Source organism: Saprolegnia parasitica, assembly GCF_000151545.1.
Source record: "Saprolegnia parasitica CBS 223.65 unplaced genomic scaffold supercont2.24, whole genome shotgun sequence".
Lineage (NCBI taxonomy): Eukaryota > Oomycota > Saprolegniomycetes > Saprolegniales > Saprolegniaceae > Saprolegnia > Saprolegnia parasitica.
In genome coordinates, this window is record NW_012156418.1 from 190,948 (window position 1) to 205,583 (window position 14,636).

Below are 14,636 nucleotides of genomic sequence, written 5' to 3' on the forward strand. Positions count from 1 at the left end.
CTACTTGAAACGGAGCGCAACGAGCTCCTTGACGCAAAACACCGTGAGCAGGAGGGCCATGGTCGCCGTCGACTTGGAGGCGAGGAAGCCCGCACCACGCGACGAGGGAGGGTCCTAGCACCAGATGAGCGTTCGCGGCAAGAGGGCGGTCGACGACGCTGTTGTACGTACAGTCTTGGTCAGTTGGCGGAGACGGTCCTCCCGCTCTTTGATCTCGGCCTTGAGCTTTTCGATTTCAGTTGTCGGCGTCGGAATCGACCGCGAGAGAACGCCCGACGGAAGCGACCGCGGCTTGGGTGCTGTCGCATCGACGACCGGCGCCGTGTCCGTCTTGGCATCGGCCATAGTGGCGCACTTCTACACAAATCCGTGAGCGTGATGGGATTGTAGGGCATCGTGTCGGTACCGCAGCCAGCTGCTTCACGTCGACGTCAATGTCGCGGCCAACCGCCGACTGATGCACGGCGCGCAGCGTATCCAGCTGCTCTTGGAGAGTCGCCAGCTTGCTCTGAAGCGACTAGATCATCCCCGTCAGATCGGCAGCGTTGCATGTATCGTTCGAGAGCTGTACCTTGACCTTGGCGCTCTCGCTCGGGGCGGCCGCTTGCAATGCGCTCGCCGCCACCGACGAAACGGCTTCGACAGCGCGGGGAGCGACTTGGAGCGATTTGATTGTGGCGACATGCGTCGCAATGGTTGCCTACGCACGTATGAGCACCGAAAAGCGCTCTTCTTGTCAGTACCATGGCGCTCGACTTGTCCGCGTCGAGCTTCTCCTCGAGCTTGACGAGCTGAGTCTCTAGGTTCTGGACTTGCTCCTGGCTCGCAACCTTGCCTTCCTGGAGCTGACGCACCGTTTGCGCCAGCCCTTCGGCAGCAACATCACGCTCGTTCTTGGCAACCTCAAGCGACGCGTACTGCGCCTTGAGCGCGCGAAGTTCCGCGGTCACCTCGGTGAGAGCAGCGTTGTGCTCCGACTTGGCAACCTGAACAGCGTCGATGGCATCGAGAAGCTGCGCAGCACGCGCATCGCGATCCGCTTCGAGGGCTGCACGCTGCGCTTCGGCGGCGTGCAGCTTGGCCTCCACGTCGGCCGTTGACGCCGCTGCGGTCGTCGAGAGGGCCGTCTCGTACTCGGCTTTGGCAGCAGCGAGGGCCTCCACCAACTTTGTTTCGACGGCGCTGCGTTCCGCGTTGGCGTCGGCAAGAGCAGCCTCGGCAGCTCGCGTGCGACTCGACTCGGCCGCCAGAAGCTCCGCATGCCGGTCGTTCGCATCGGTCAGCGAGGCTTGAAGAGCCACAAATGCCGCTTCGTGTTCGGCCTTGGCCGTGGCTTGCGCCGTTTGCAAGGTCGCGATCGTGTCGTCGTGCACCGCCAGTGCCGCCTACAACGAGAACATTCGGGCTTCGATTTCCGATGGAACCGAAGCACTGTACCGTTGCGTTCGTCAATTGGGCGCGGGTCTGGTCAAGCTCCGTCTCGAGACGTGCCACTGCCGCCGCGTGGTTGGCGGTGGTTTCGCGCAATTGCTCCTCGAGAGCCGCGACCGACGCCGCGTGCTCGGCGACGGCCGCGGCATGCGAGGCCGCGTCGTCTGCCATTTGGCTTTCAAGCGCAACGATTGTCGCCAACGCAGTCGCCTTGGCAGAGAGCGCTGTCTGCACATCAGCTTGCGTCACCGCCTGATGCACCGACGCTTCGCTCAACGAGGCCTCGAGTACCGCCACCGAAGCCGCAATCGCGTCGCGTTCCGCCTCAACGGCCTCGACGGCAGCCGCAGTGTCGCGGAGCTGGGTCTCGACAGTCGACTTTGCGGCCGTCAGTTCGATCAACTTCGCTTCGAGTTCAGCAGCCGTTGCCACCGACGCTTTGTTGATCGCGGTGAGGCTCGCGACTTGAGTCTCCAAAGCAGCAATGGCAATGTCGCACTTGGCCTTGGCAGCTTCGGCAGCAGCCATGGCAGTCTTTGCCTCTGCGACTTCTGCAACAAGCTCGGATGCCGTTGCGATTTGCGACGAGATCGCCGCGTCGCGGCTAGCCGTCAGCTCAGCGATCTTGGTATCCATCACCGAGACGGCAGCGTCGTGGCTGGAGGTGAGCTCGGCGATCTTGGCTTCAAGAGCGGCGATGCTGGCATCACGCTCGGCCTTGGCAGCTTCAAGAGCAGCCGTGGCCTTCTCCGCCTCCGAGAGCTTGTTCTGGAGCTCCGACGCCGAGGCCTCGTGCGACGAGACGGCAGCGTCGTGGCTGGAGGTGAGCTCGGCGATCTTGGCTTCAAGAGCGGCAATGCTGGCGTCACGCTCGGCCTTGGCAGCTTCGAGAGCAGCCGTGGCCTTCTCCGCCTCCGAGAGCTTGTTCTGGAGCTCCGACGCCGAGGCCTCGTGCAACGAGACGGCAGCGTCGTGGCTGGAGGTGAGCTCGGCGATCTTGGCTTCAAGAGCGGCGATGTTGGCATCACGCTCGGCCTTGGCAGCTTCAAGAGCAGCCGTGGCCTGCAGCTGCTTCTCGAGGGTAGCACGATGGTGGTCTGTTTCACGAAGTTGTGCGTCAAGGTCGGTCGTCACCTGTTCGTGCTTGGTAGTGTTTTCCTGAAGAGTGGCCTGGAGGGCTGCAAGCTTCTCTGCCGTGGCTGCAAGTGTCGTCTCGAGAGCAAGCTTCGCGGCCGTTGCCTCGGAGATTGATGTGTGCATCGCAGCCTTCTCCGTTGCATGTTCAGCGAGTGCTGCACGCAGCTCTTCTTTGATCGACTTGCGCCGTGCGTCCGTTGCCGAGACCTTGGCTTCAAGCGTGGCAATCGCAGCCGCGTGCTCGGTCGCCAAGGCTGCCATGGCACCCGATGACTCGGTGCTCTTGGCTTCCAGCGTCTGGATCTTGATGGCATGGCTCACGGTAGCTTCGGCGAGCTGGGTCTCGAAGGCGTCGCGCTGCGTCTCGGCAGCGGTCAACTTCTCTTGGAGGCTGGCGACGAGCTTCTCGTGTTCGATCTTCATCGTCTCGCGCAGCGCCGCGTGAATGCTGAGCTTGGTCTCAAGCTTCTTGACGCGCGACGCGTGCTCGGCTGCCGCTGCTTCATGCGCCCCCGCAGCTTCAGCCAACTGCGCTTCGAGGTCCGCGCGCGCTTCGTCGGCCGCGTCGAGCTTCGAGTCGAGTTCTGCGATCGCCTCGTCGTGCGCAGCCATTTGCTCGTCGACCTTGGCGCCAAACGCAATGAGCATGTCTTCGTGCGCAGCGACAGCCTCCTCATGGGACGTCTTGGCCTCGGCCAGCTGCGCGTTGGCCGTCGCCAGTTGCGCTTCCAGGGCCTCAACAGCCGCCTTGTGCTCGGCTACCATCGTTTCTTGCGTCGTTTCCAAGGTCTGGCTCTGCACTGCGTGGTCCACCATGGCCGCTGCGTGGAGGTCTTCGGCTTGGACGCGGGCGGCGTCAGCGGCGGCCAGTGCCGCTTCGAGACGTTCAATCTCCATCGCGTGCTCGGTCGCCGCGTCCGCCGACTGCTGCGTCATCTTGGCGTCCATGGCAGCAATCGCGTCGTCGAATTCTTCTTGGAGCGTATCGAGCGCGTCGTTGGCTTCCTCCAAGCGGGCAGACACGGCAGCACACGCCGCGTGTTCTGCCTCGAGCGCCTCGAGCTTGAGGCTCAACGCCGCGAGTTCGCCTTGGAGCGACGTGATGGTCGTATCCTTCTTGGAAATCGTCCACTCGAGCGTCGTCTCGGCGTCCGCGATCGCGTCGTTGAGGTCTTTGGCTTCCATGCGCATCTCGAGGATCTTGCTGTCCTTGTCAGCGTTTTCCTGGTCGAGCCACTGGATCTGCACGTCGGCTTGCGCCAGCTTGGCTTCGAGCGCGTCCATTGAGGCTTCGTACTGCGCCTTGGTTGCAGCATGCGCTGCCGCCGCCTCCTTGGCGTCGACGGCGACCGCAGCCGCCTTGGCGTGCGCGGCTACTGCTTCGGCCTTGAACGAGTCGATCTCGGTCGCCATGCGCGCATTGTCGAGCTCGAGGCGCGTCAGATGCACGCGGCGGAAGAGCCCCACGAGCTTGGCCGACGCCGTGAGCCAGAGGCGCATCTTGCGCCAGTGTTTTTGCGCTTGCATCTTTTTGCGCAGTGCGTTGGCTTCCTTCACCGCAAGGTACCGCCGGACCTACGCACCATCGACTTTATACATCGTTTGAACAAAGGCACACGAACCTGCGACTGGAGCGCGATGGAAGCACGCTTCTGCCGGACGTGCTCAAGGAGCTGGACAAAGGCGCGCTTGGCGAGGTACGTCATGCAGGCCGACTTGCCGAGCTTCTGGACGTACATGGTGCGCTGGAGCGGTCCGAGCCACTGGAGGAGCCACTTGGAGTCTTGTTTCACGTCCTTGCGAAGGAGGAGTGCGTGCAGCAGCGTCATCTTCTCTTCGACGCGACCTTCAAACGCCGACTGCACGAGCAGCTTGTCCTTCATGCGGCTCCAGATGCGCGAAATGCGCAGTTTCTTGCGGATGGCTTCGATGCGGCGGCAGGCGCGGCGCTGGCGCCACCAGCACTGCAGCATGATCGCCTTGTGCCGCATTTGACTCGCGAGGAAGAGCTTCTCGAACGCCTTGGCGACCATCACCTTTGTGACGGCGCGGAGCCAGCGCTTCTTGACGAGGTACTTGTTGAGCGTCGCGATGAGCAACTCGACCGAGATCCACTCGGTCGCATTTAAGAGCTTGTCGAGCAAGTCGACCTTGCCTACAGAAACAACATATCGCATGGCGTGTCGGAATACTGCCTTTGGGACGTACCCGCCTTGAAGAAGAGACGCGACTCGCCAAACCGAACCGCGTCGAGCGGAATCTCGAGGGCGTGGCACAGCCCCTGCGTAAACACGCGGGGCTGGGACTCGTACTTGGTGAGAAACGACGGCGGCACCACCGGCGCGTAGACCGCGAGGAGCTCGTGGTACGCGACGCGCGTCGGGAGGCCGACCTGGAGCACCTGGCATGCTTGGACGGTCCCCGAGCAGCGCAGTTGACTCAGAACACTGTCACGGTCAAAGAGTGTCGGGTCCATCGCCGCGTTGGGCTTGATGCACCGGATAAAGTTGCAGCGCGTGCTGTCGAGCTCGGCCGCAAGCCCCTTCATCTGCTGCGAAAACATCTTCGAGATGCTTCCGACGTTGCGCGACGAGAAGACCGTCTCTTTGAGCACGTTGAGCGTCGAGCTATGGATGAGGTCTTGGAACTGCACCGACGTCACGTTGTTGTTCTTGTCAATGAACGAGTCGATGCGGTAGTGCACCGTGCCCGCAAAGTGCTTGATACAAAAGTCGTGGTGCGCGTCCTTGGGGTGCGGCAGCGGAAAGCTAGTCGTATTTCTTGTAAATCGCCACGCATAAAACGGGAAAATGTACCATGGGTGCTTCTTGAACGCTTGGTGGAGCTTCTCGTTGAGCTTCTTATCGCACGACCCGGCGAGAATGCCGACCGTGTCGATCATGGCAAAGATGCTGTCGTAGCGGCCCGCGATGAGCGAGAGACACGCATGGTTGTCGTCGTAGTGGATTTCCGTCGAGAGCTCGTCCAATCGGCGCCTAGTGGACACCACGCATAAGAACTGGTCGTCTCAAGACTCGACGGACGGGATCGGCGCTGTCGCAAAGGTACTCGGGTCGAACGCAAAGCGAAGCCCGATATTTTGCGGCGCAAAGACGTGCTCGGCTTGGTACAATTCTTGCTCGGCCTTGAGAATGCACACGTTGAACATGTCTTGGAGCGTCTCGTTGGCGTAGTTGATCAAGAGCTGCTCAAACGAGTTGCGGTTCATGGGCTCGAAATCCTCGAAACCAAAGATATCGAGGACGCCAATGTACGGCAAGACGTCTTGCGCGTCGGCGTTGTACTTGAGCGCGGCCGCACACTTGCGCATGAGCCAGCCAAACACCTACGCCACGCTCAGCGTCGCTAAACTAGTCGAGTGCAATGTACTTGTTCGTAGATCATCTTGGCGATCGTGTCGCGCGAGTAGCTCGCTTGCTTGACGTCCTTCTTGACCACGTACACAGACGCTTGCCGCTGGAACGTCTGCCGGCGGTCCGTGCCTCCGGCGCTGTTTTGGCGCGAGATGCGGCGGCTCGTCATGACGTTGAGGAGCGTGTCGGCGCGCAGCCCGAGGAGGTCGGCTGCGATCGAGAGCGCGTCGTCCATCTCCGGTGACGTCTGCAGCGTCGCCGTCATGCCTTGGTTGGTGTCCTCTTCCTCGAACGTCACGTTGCCGAGGTGGAGAAGACCAGCGACCACACGCGTGAGCTCGTTCGTGTCGATGCCGATCTTCTGGAACGCGCCAAGCAGCCGCGCAAAGTTGTTGCGATCGTCCATGTTGGTCGCGTGCACGCAGCCCGAGACGTTGAGGTACCGGTACGTGCGCATGTGCTCCTCGACGTCGCCGCCCTTGACCTTGTCGTCGTACGGGTTGGGCACGAGCTTGAGGGACTCAAGCAGCGGCGCGTCGCCCGACCGGAGGAGCTCGTAGAAGACGTGAAAGTTGCGCTCGCCCTCGGGCGGCATGACGAGGCGGGACTTTTCGAGCAAGTACGTGTCGATGGACGCGCCCGAGAGCCGCAAGAGCGAGTTCTTGGCGCTGGCATCCTTGGGCGTGAACTGGAGGCGCATGTACTTGCCAAAGCGCGACGAGTTGTGGTTGCGGTGCGTCTTGGCGTTGCCAAACGACTCGAGGATCGGGATCGTCTCCATGAGCTGGTCGCCGAGCACGTGTTCAAAGTCCACCTGCTTGGACCGCGTCGGCTTGGCGCTTGCATCCAGTCCCGACCGGGCCGTCAAATAGTCCAAAATGATCTTGGACGTCTCGGTTTTGCCCGACCCGCTCTCACCCGAGATGATGATCGACTGGTTCTTCTTGACCGTACGCATTTGACGATAGGCACTCTACGCAGGATGAGGATAGGATGTACTCGTATGCACGGAGGCGATGGTACCTCGGACACTTGGTACGGATGCGGCGGCGACTTGTCCAAAGCGTTCTGCACAATCGCGGCCTTCTCGGGGTTGGGCAGCACCTTGAGCGGGTTGACCGCGATGAGCACGTTGGACATGGCCGTGTACGTCAGGCGATCCGTGGCCACCCAGCGGTCGTGCAAATTCTTGACCAGCGCGGCTTCGTGCAAGTAGCGCAGGCTCGTCATGTCGGCGCAGTGGCTAGTGGCATGTTGTAGTAGCCATTCACATCGGACGCGAGTACCTCGTGAGCGGGTTGGCCGGGCGCAGCTGCGCGGCCTCGACGTCGTGCTCTTCGTTGGGCAGGAGCGCGCCAGTGGTCTCGTCGACGAGCCCAACCGTGGCCATGCCATTCTCTTGCTGCGATAGAAGCTTCGCGAGCGTCCACTGCGTCGGTCCATCTTGCTTCCAGAAGAGGTCGCCGATGCGAAGCGTCGTAGGATCACTGGTGTCGCGCATCCCTCTCGCCGTCGACTCCTACTGTACGTGGGCGGAGCTTGTTTTTGCAAATGAACGTGGGCTCCGGCGCGCAGCCATCCGGATACGAAACCGATCACTCTCATCCGGATAGACAAGACGGCTGGGTACATTCCCTTGCCACGTATCGAATGGCCATGTGGATTGGAATCGAAGCGCGGGCAACTTGTCTGCATTGCGGATCGTTCATTGGATTGTGAAGGAATTGCCCAAGGAAAAGCCGGAAAATTGGCCAGTATACAAAAGCAAGGATGATTTCTGCTGTCCAATGCAGGGCGTTGCTAGACATGTCGGACGTCGTCGTCGTCAACGCAGTGAGTACAGCATGTCGCGCCCAGGGCAAGGACCTGCTCGTTGGGTACGTACGGAGCTGCCTTTGCTCCAGGGCCAAGCATGCTGCGCGCACAGGTCGCATTTTTGACTCGGATCAGACAGAGCGCTCGGTGTCTTTGACACAGCCCCACAGACACGGGTGCGAGAAGCGATCTTGCGCTCCATGACAGAGATCCTACGCTCTCCAGGTGTACCTTGCATCACCTATCACGCCTTCTATCAGACATGCCAGTAGCTATGCTCGTATACGAGCCTCCGCCAATGGCATCGCGCGCTTTTGTGAAAAGCGCCGACTTTTGGCCAATCCAATCCAAGTTGAATGCGAACCCATCGCGCTGGGCGCTGAATGCAACCCTACAGATCGCATCCCACTCTGTCGCTGCCCGTGCTTGGACCGTCGCGCTGGTCCATATACCAATTCTCCATCGACCTACCTCCACATGACCGACGAGTCACCCCAGCGCTCTGCCGTCTTCCGCGCCGGCGACCTCTACTGGCGCAAGGACGGCCCTTCGAGCCATGTGCTCGGCCAAGTCCTCGCCGTCAACGCTGACGAGGGCAGTGTGACCTTTGGCCTCGTCGACGAGACGACGGGCAAGCGCATCGAGAGCAGCCCGCCCCAAGTCCTTGATGTCGCCACGTACCCGCTCTTCCCTGCCAACCCACTGCAGACGTATGACGCCATCGCATGCATGTGCATCCTCATAGAGCACCTGCCTGTCTTCTTAGGAGCTGCGCCGACATGACGTCGCTGCGCTACTTGCACGAAGCCGCGCTCGTCAAGAACCTCTACGACCGCTGGATGAGCACGGACCGCGAAGCCTACACGGCCATGTCCAACGTCCTCATCGCCGTAAATCCGCTCAAGTACCTACCGCACCCCGAGAAGCAAATCGTCGTGTCGCAGTCGCTCGACAAGTCACCGCCCCACCCGTACCAAGTGGCCGAGGTACATGCTTCCTAGTCCCCTTTTCTTGCGTCTTGACTGCGGCATCGATCGTGTAGAGCGCATACCGGCAGATGCGCACGGTCAAGCAGAACCAGTCGATCGTCATTTCGGGCGAGAGCGGAGCCGGCAAGACCGAGACGTCCAAGATCATTTTGGACTATTTGGCGGACCGGTCGAGCTTGGACGCGAAGGGCCACGCAAGCCCCGAAGAAGAGCACGCAGTCCTCGAGCACGCGCTCGGCGACCGCCTCATGGAGACGATCCCGATCCTCGAGTCGTTTGGCAACGCCAAGACGCACCGCAACCACAACTCGTCGCGCTTCGGCAAGTACATGCGCCTCCAGTTCACGCCCAAGGATGTGAGCGACAAGGCGACCGTCCTCCGGCTCTCGGGCGCGTCCATCGACACGTACTTGCTCGAGACGTCCCGCCTCGTCATGCCGCCCGAAGGCGAGCGTAACTTTCACGTCTTCTACGAGCTCATGCGGTCGGCAACAAGGCGCTGCTGCAAAAGCTCCACCTCGTGCCCAACCCGTACGACGACGACGCACGCAAGCAGAGTGTCGAGGACTACATGAACACGTTCACGTACCTCCGGTCGTCGCAGTGCTTGACCGCTGACAAGATCGACGACCGCGCCAACTACCAGAAGCTTGTTGCGGCCTTGGACTACGTTGGCATTGACGCCGACGAGCTCTTCCGCGTCGTCGCGGGCCTCTTGCACCTCGGTAACGTCGCCTTTGACGAAGAGGACACGAACGAAGGCACGACGGCGACGCTGCGTGCGAGCAACGGCAACGGCCCGGACTCGCCCGAGGTCACGAGCACCCACGCGAGTGTCCTCGATATTGCGGCCGAGCTGCTTGGGCTCCACGCGGACGAGCTCCTGAACGTGATGCTGAGCAAGAAGATCTCGCGCCAAAACAGCTCGGGCGGCGAGCGCATGCTGCGCCGGCAGTTCTCTGTCTACGTCGTCAAGAAGGACGTCAAGCAAGCGAGCTACTCGCGCGACACGATCGCCAAGATGATCTACGCGCAGCTGTTTGCGTCGCTCATGCGGCACTGCGCCGAGACGCTCGAGTTCAACGCTGCGCTCCAGGACGATCTGCCGTACATTGGCGTCCTCGACATCTTTGGCTTCGAGGATTTCGAGCCGCGCAACCGCAATTCGCTGGAGCAGCTCTTGATCAACTTTGCCAACGAGACGCTCCAGAGCATGTTCAACGCGTGCATCCTCAAGGCCGAGCAGGAGCTCTATTACGCCGAAGACGTCTACGCGCCTTCGAACGTCAACCTCGCGTTCGCTTTCGGTGACGCCCCCAACAACCCGCAGCCGTACGTCCGGTGATCGCACGACGGACAAGTCATACTGCGTTGACTAGGTTTACGCCGGCGCCGCACGCGCTCGTGTCGTACGCCGACAACCAAGAGTGCCTGAGCTTGATTGCCGGCCGCTACGACAGCCTCTTCTCAACGATGGACACGGTCGGGAAGCTCGCGGGCGCGTCCGATAAGAAGCTTCTCGACAAGTTCCACCAAGCGTTCAAGAAGCACCCGTGGTCCGTGCTTGTCGACAGAGAAGAAGAAGAGGTCGCTGATGTAGTATTGATATGTAGCTACCCGATGCCGCATCCGAAAGACGCGACCCATGCGTTCTGCATCCAGCACTACGCCGGCGTCGTCTCGTACGAAATTGAAGCGTTCGTGGACAAGAACAACAACGTGACGTCGATCCAGCTCCAAGACCTCATTGCGAGCTCGTCGCTCAAGATTCTCGGGTCGCCGACGTCGCAGGCGGACGCGCCGACGCTCGCTAGAAACCCCGGCAGCATCTCCAACACGTTTGCCAAGCAGATGAAAGGTCTTGCATCCGAGCTCGAATCGACGCGCTGCAACTTTATCCGGTGCATCAAGCCCAACGCGGCGATGGACCCGTCGCGCTTTGACCGCGACAGTGTTCTAAGTCAACTGCGCTGCTCGGGGACCGTCCAAGCATGCCAGGTGCTCCAGGTCGGCCTCCCGACGCGCGTCGCGTACCGTGAGCTCAAGAGCATCTACTCGGATATCCTCAGCAAGAACGTGCTCGAGAAATTTGACGGCAACGACAAGCTTTTGGCGCAAGGGCTCTGCGCGATCCTCGGGTTTCCCGCCGACGCCTTTCGTCTCGGCGAGTCGCGCCTCTTCTTCAAAGCTGGTACAACTCCTCGTGGTTTTGATTCCATGTCGATGTGTATTCTGTAGGCCAAGTGGACTTGCTCGATCGCCTCGTCAACGCGACCGCGCTGATCCCGGCGTCGGACCTCGACAAGAAGCTCTCGCACTACGTGGCCAAGCGGCATTGGCTCTCGGCCGTCACCAAGGTCGTCGTTCTGCGCCAGTTCCAAAAGCTCTTTGCGAGTGCGCGGCTTCGCCAAAAGGCCATTTTGCTCCAATGCTTTGTGCGCCAGCGCCTCGCGCGCGCCAAGGCCGCCAAATTGCGTCAACATGCTCGTGTGGCCGCGCTCTGGTCGCGCTTCCGCGAGCGCCTCGTCGTCCGCGCGGCGTTTGACGGCTGCAACGAAGAAAAGATGAGTCTCCTCCAGGCCCTCATGGTCGCGCCGCGCGTCTCGACAAGCGCCAAGTGGCTCCTCACGTGGCTCGGCCCGATGCAGCGCGCGTTGTACGTCCAGAAGCTCGGCAAGACGGCGTGCGTGACCTACCTCGCCAAGCGCGCGTTCATCCAGCTCCTCGAACAAGTCCGCGAGAAGCGGGCGTCAGTCGCGCTCCAGTCGCAGGTACCACCTACGATGCTCTAACGTGCCTCACCATCCCTGCAGGTTCGCCGGTACTTGGCCGCCAAGCAAGTCGAGACCATGCGCAAGAAGCTCGCCGCGCAGAAGCACTGGCAGCGCGTGCGCGTGATGTGGAAGGCGTCGATCTGCTTCTTTGCCCTCTACAAGCGGGCCCACCTTGTTGGCCTCGAGCGCGACCACGAGCTCCTCACGGACGAGAACGATGCGCTGAAGGCCGAGCTCGCGACGTTCGAGCGCCAGGTTGAAACGCTATCGACAGCAGCAAGTGAGCACAAGGCGACGGTCGAGGCGCTAGAAGCCAAGCTCAGCGACGTCGAGCACCGGTACACGTCGCTCAAGGAGACATTGATCGAGAGAGACGCGACGATCGAGGACCTTGAAGAGAAGCTCGCGGACGCCGACACGACCCTCGAGTGGACGATCAGCAAGAAGGACACGGCGATTACGACACTTCAGGGCCAGCTAGCCGAGATGGCCGCGCACCTCGCGAGCCTTGAAGCCTCCCACGCCATGTGTGCCGACAAGTACGACTCGGCAGTGGCGCAGCACTCGTCGCTCGTCAGCAGCCTCGAGGCCAAGGTGGCTGCCTTGGACGCTGAACAGCTTCGCACGACGGCACAGCTCCACGAAGTGACGATAAGCCTCCAGGCGGCTCAAACGGCGCACGACCTCAAGGTCTCAGAGCTTGCTGACCATCACACGGCGGCGACGACGACGGCGACCGAGTTTGAAAAGCGGCTCGAAGAGATCACGGCGGCCAAGGCTGCCGTCGAGACCCAGGTGCATGAGGTGACGAGTGCGCTCGAGGCGGCGGAAGCCAAGGCCCGCGATCTCGAAGGAGCAGCCTCGGAAGTTTTGGCTATGCGCGCGACGGTGGCTGAACAGGATCTGTCGCGTACCGAGATGGTTGCTACCATACACTTTCTGGAGGCCAAGATTGTAGAGGCCGAGCAAGAGCGCGATGCCTTGCAGGAAAAGCTCGTCCAAGCGCGCGCCAACCATACCGCTTTCGAAGTCGAAGCCGAGGCGCAGCACGTTGCTCTCGAGGGTCAACTTCACGACGCGATGGAGGCGCACAAGGCGGCCAACGACGAGCTCGCTCTTAGTGTTCAAGCTCTCGACGCCAAGTTGACCGAGTCGATGGCGGCCCATGATGCATCCAACGTCGAGCACCAGGCTACTGTCGACGCGCTCCAAGTCGCCATCGCTCAGCACGTTGCAGATCAAGAGGCGGCGCTTGCAGCTCACGAGGCGGCCACGGCTGCCTTTGAAGAGTCGCTCGCCCACGCCACAGCTCGCCAAGAAGAAGCACAAGCTACTTTGGATGCGGCCCATGCCGCCCATGCGACGGCTGTGGCCGAGCACCTAGCGACGGTTGCGGCTCTGGAAGCCAAGATGACGGAGCACGCGATCACGCACGACGCGGTTATCACCCAGCACGCGATGTCGATGGAGGCGCTGGAGGCGCAGTCGGCAGCGCAGCTCACCAACATCTCGGCTTTGGAAGCTACCGTGGCGGGTCTCGAGGCGGAGAAGGCGGCGCAAGCGGAAGCTTGTGCCACGCACTGCAGCGACCTTGTGCTTGCCCATGAGAAGGCTGAGACGCTCAAGGGCGAACTCATGGACGTCCACGCCCAGCTCGATCTGGCCCGTGCAGAGCTGCAGACGACAACGGTACGCTTTTTTGGAGGTGTTGAATCGCTCTTACATTGTGCTGTGTAGGACACGATGACAGCCCATGCGGCTACGATTGCGACATTGGAAGCGACGCTGCTGGCGACGGACGCCGCGCACATCGAAGCGATGGCGACCAAGAACACCGAGTTGCAGCACGCGAGCAACGCCTTGAAGGCAGCGCTGGTCGACTGCGATACCAAGTCGACTGTGATTGCGGTGCGCTGGACTGTGCTTCTCGTCGGTGTCTCATGGGAATGGCGTAGGAGCTCGAGACGTCCATCGCTGATCAACACGCCAAGCTGCAGCAAGCCGAAGCCGACTACGCGTCGCTGGAAGCGGACTTGACGTCGCAGCTTCACGCGCTCGAGGGCAGAGTGCACGACGAAGTGGCGGCCGCCGCTTTGCTTTTGGCGCGCATTGCGGCCCTCGACGCGCAACTTGAAGCGTCCACTTTCGACAACAACCAGCTCGAAGCCGAACGCGCCGCGTGCGCTCACGACCTCGCTGACCGCCAAGCGCGCGTCAGCGTCCTCGAGGCCCAAGTGCTGGCACTCGAGGCTCAAGTGCACTCGGCGGAGATCGAATCTGCTGCGACCGCGGTACGGCCGTCGATCGGAAAGTATCAAGCTGATATATGTCATGTAGCAAACCCTCAAGGAGCACACGCTCGCGCTAGCGACGGCCGACTCGAGCTACAAGCAGCTCCAAGAAGCGTATGCGACCAAGTCCGCGATGGCTTTTGTACGTCGTCTGCAGATGCTGCTGCTTGCTCCTAACACGAAAGGCGTAGGAACTCAAGCTGCTCGTGGCCGAACGTGACTTTGAAATCAACGCGCTCAAGTCGGAGCGCGACGGATCGTCGCGCACCCGCCTCGACTCGACGCAGTCGTGGCGCTCGGGCTTTGGCGACCTCCCCGAGCAGCTCGAAGAGGAAGTCAAGCAGCAGCAAGAGCTCACCAAGAAGATCCGGCAGCTCGTGCTGCAGTGCCGTTGGTAAGCCGTCTCGCCCGCGCCGGTCATCTACCCCGTGGCTGTACCTCCGTGCCCGACATGTTGTATTGAACCCGATGACTAGGACGCTTGAAGACACTCGAGTCTCCAAGCCAGAATGAAACTGTTAGTGTACATAATTGCATGTAAAAAACTGATTAGGTGTACATTGAGCACTCCAAGCAGCTACTGTATCTCAGGAGGAGGACCGGTCCAGTAGCGAGCGACGCCGAAGCAGGCTCACATGTCAGTCTACACCAAATGTTTCCAGCGGGACGATATCGCTGATTTAGATAGTACCCGCCTGTATGGACTCGCAAGGGTCAAGAAACAGTTTAGTAAAACTAGCCTGCGACGTCGGGTATCACTCAAGTACGTTTGTGGCCACCACGTCATTGGTTGGTGTAGCCCCAGTGTAGCCCAGTAGGTGTAGC

The 14,636-nt window shown here is 61.1% G+C and overlaps 2 protein-coding genes across 2 annotated transcripts; one reads left to right on the top strand and one right to left on the bottom strand.

The window, feature by feature from the left end:
• On the bottom strand, positions 1–7,443 carry SPRG_06260 (hypothetical protein; the record flags this gene model as incomplete). Its single annotated transcript, XM_012345646.1, has 15 exons — positions 1–114; positions 172–357; positions 407–517; positions 572–700; positions 744–1,385; positions 1,438–4,143; positions 4,191–4,723; positions 4,777–5,336; positions 5,385–5,564; positions 5,613–5,914; positions 5,959–6,045; positions 6,079–6,405; positions 6,451–6,915; positions 6,966–7,185; positions 7,229–7,443. 15 exons carry the CDS (start codon positions 7,441–7,443, stop codon positions 1–3), a joined length of 6,777 nt encoding a protein of 2,258 aa, XP_012201036.1.
• A 791-nt stretch (positions 7,444–8,234) lies between these two features.
• SPRG_06261 (hypothetical protein) lies at positions 8,235–14,381 on the top strand (the record flags this gene model as incomplete). Its single annotated transcript, XM_012345647.1, has 12 exons — positions 8,235–8,467; positions 8,524–8,743; positions 8,800–9,266; positions 9,305–10,078; positions 10,126–10,302; positions 10,360–10,937; positions 10,985–11,517; positions 11,560–13,209; positions 13,258–13,428; positions 13,476–13,811; positions 13,858–13,953; positions 14,003–14,381. 12 exons carry the CDS (start codon positions 8,235–8,237, stop codon positions 14,207–14,209), a joined length of 5,442 nt encoding a protein of 1,813 aa, XP_012201037.1. The 3' UTR covers positions 14,210–14,381.
• Positions 14,382–14,636: the final 255 nt, after the last annotated feature.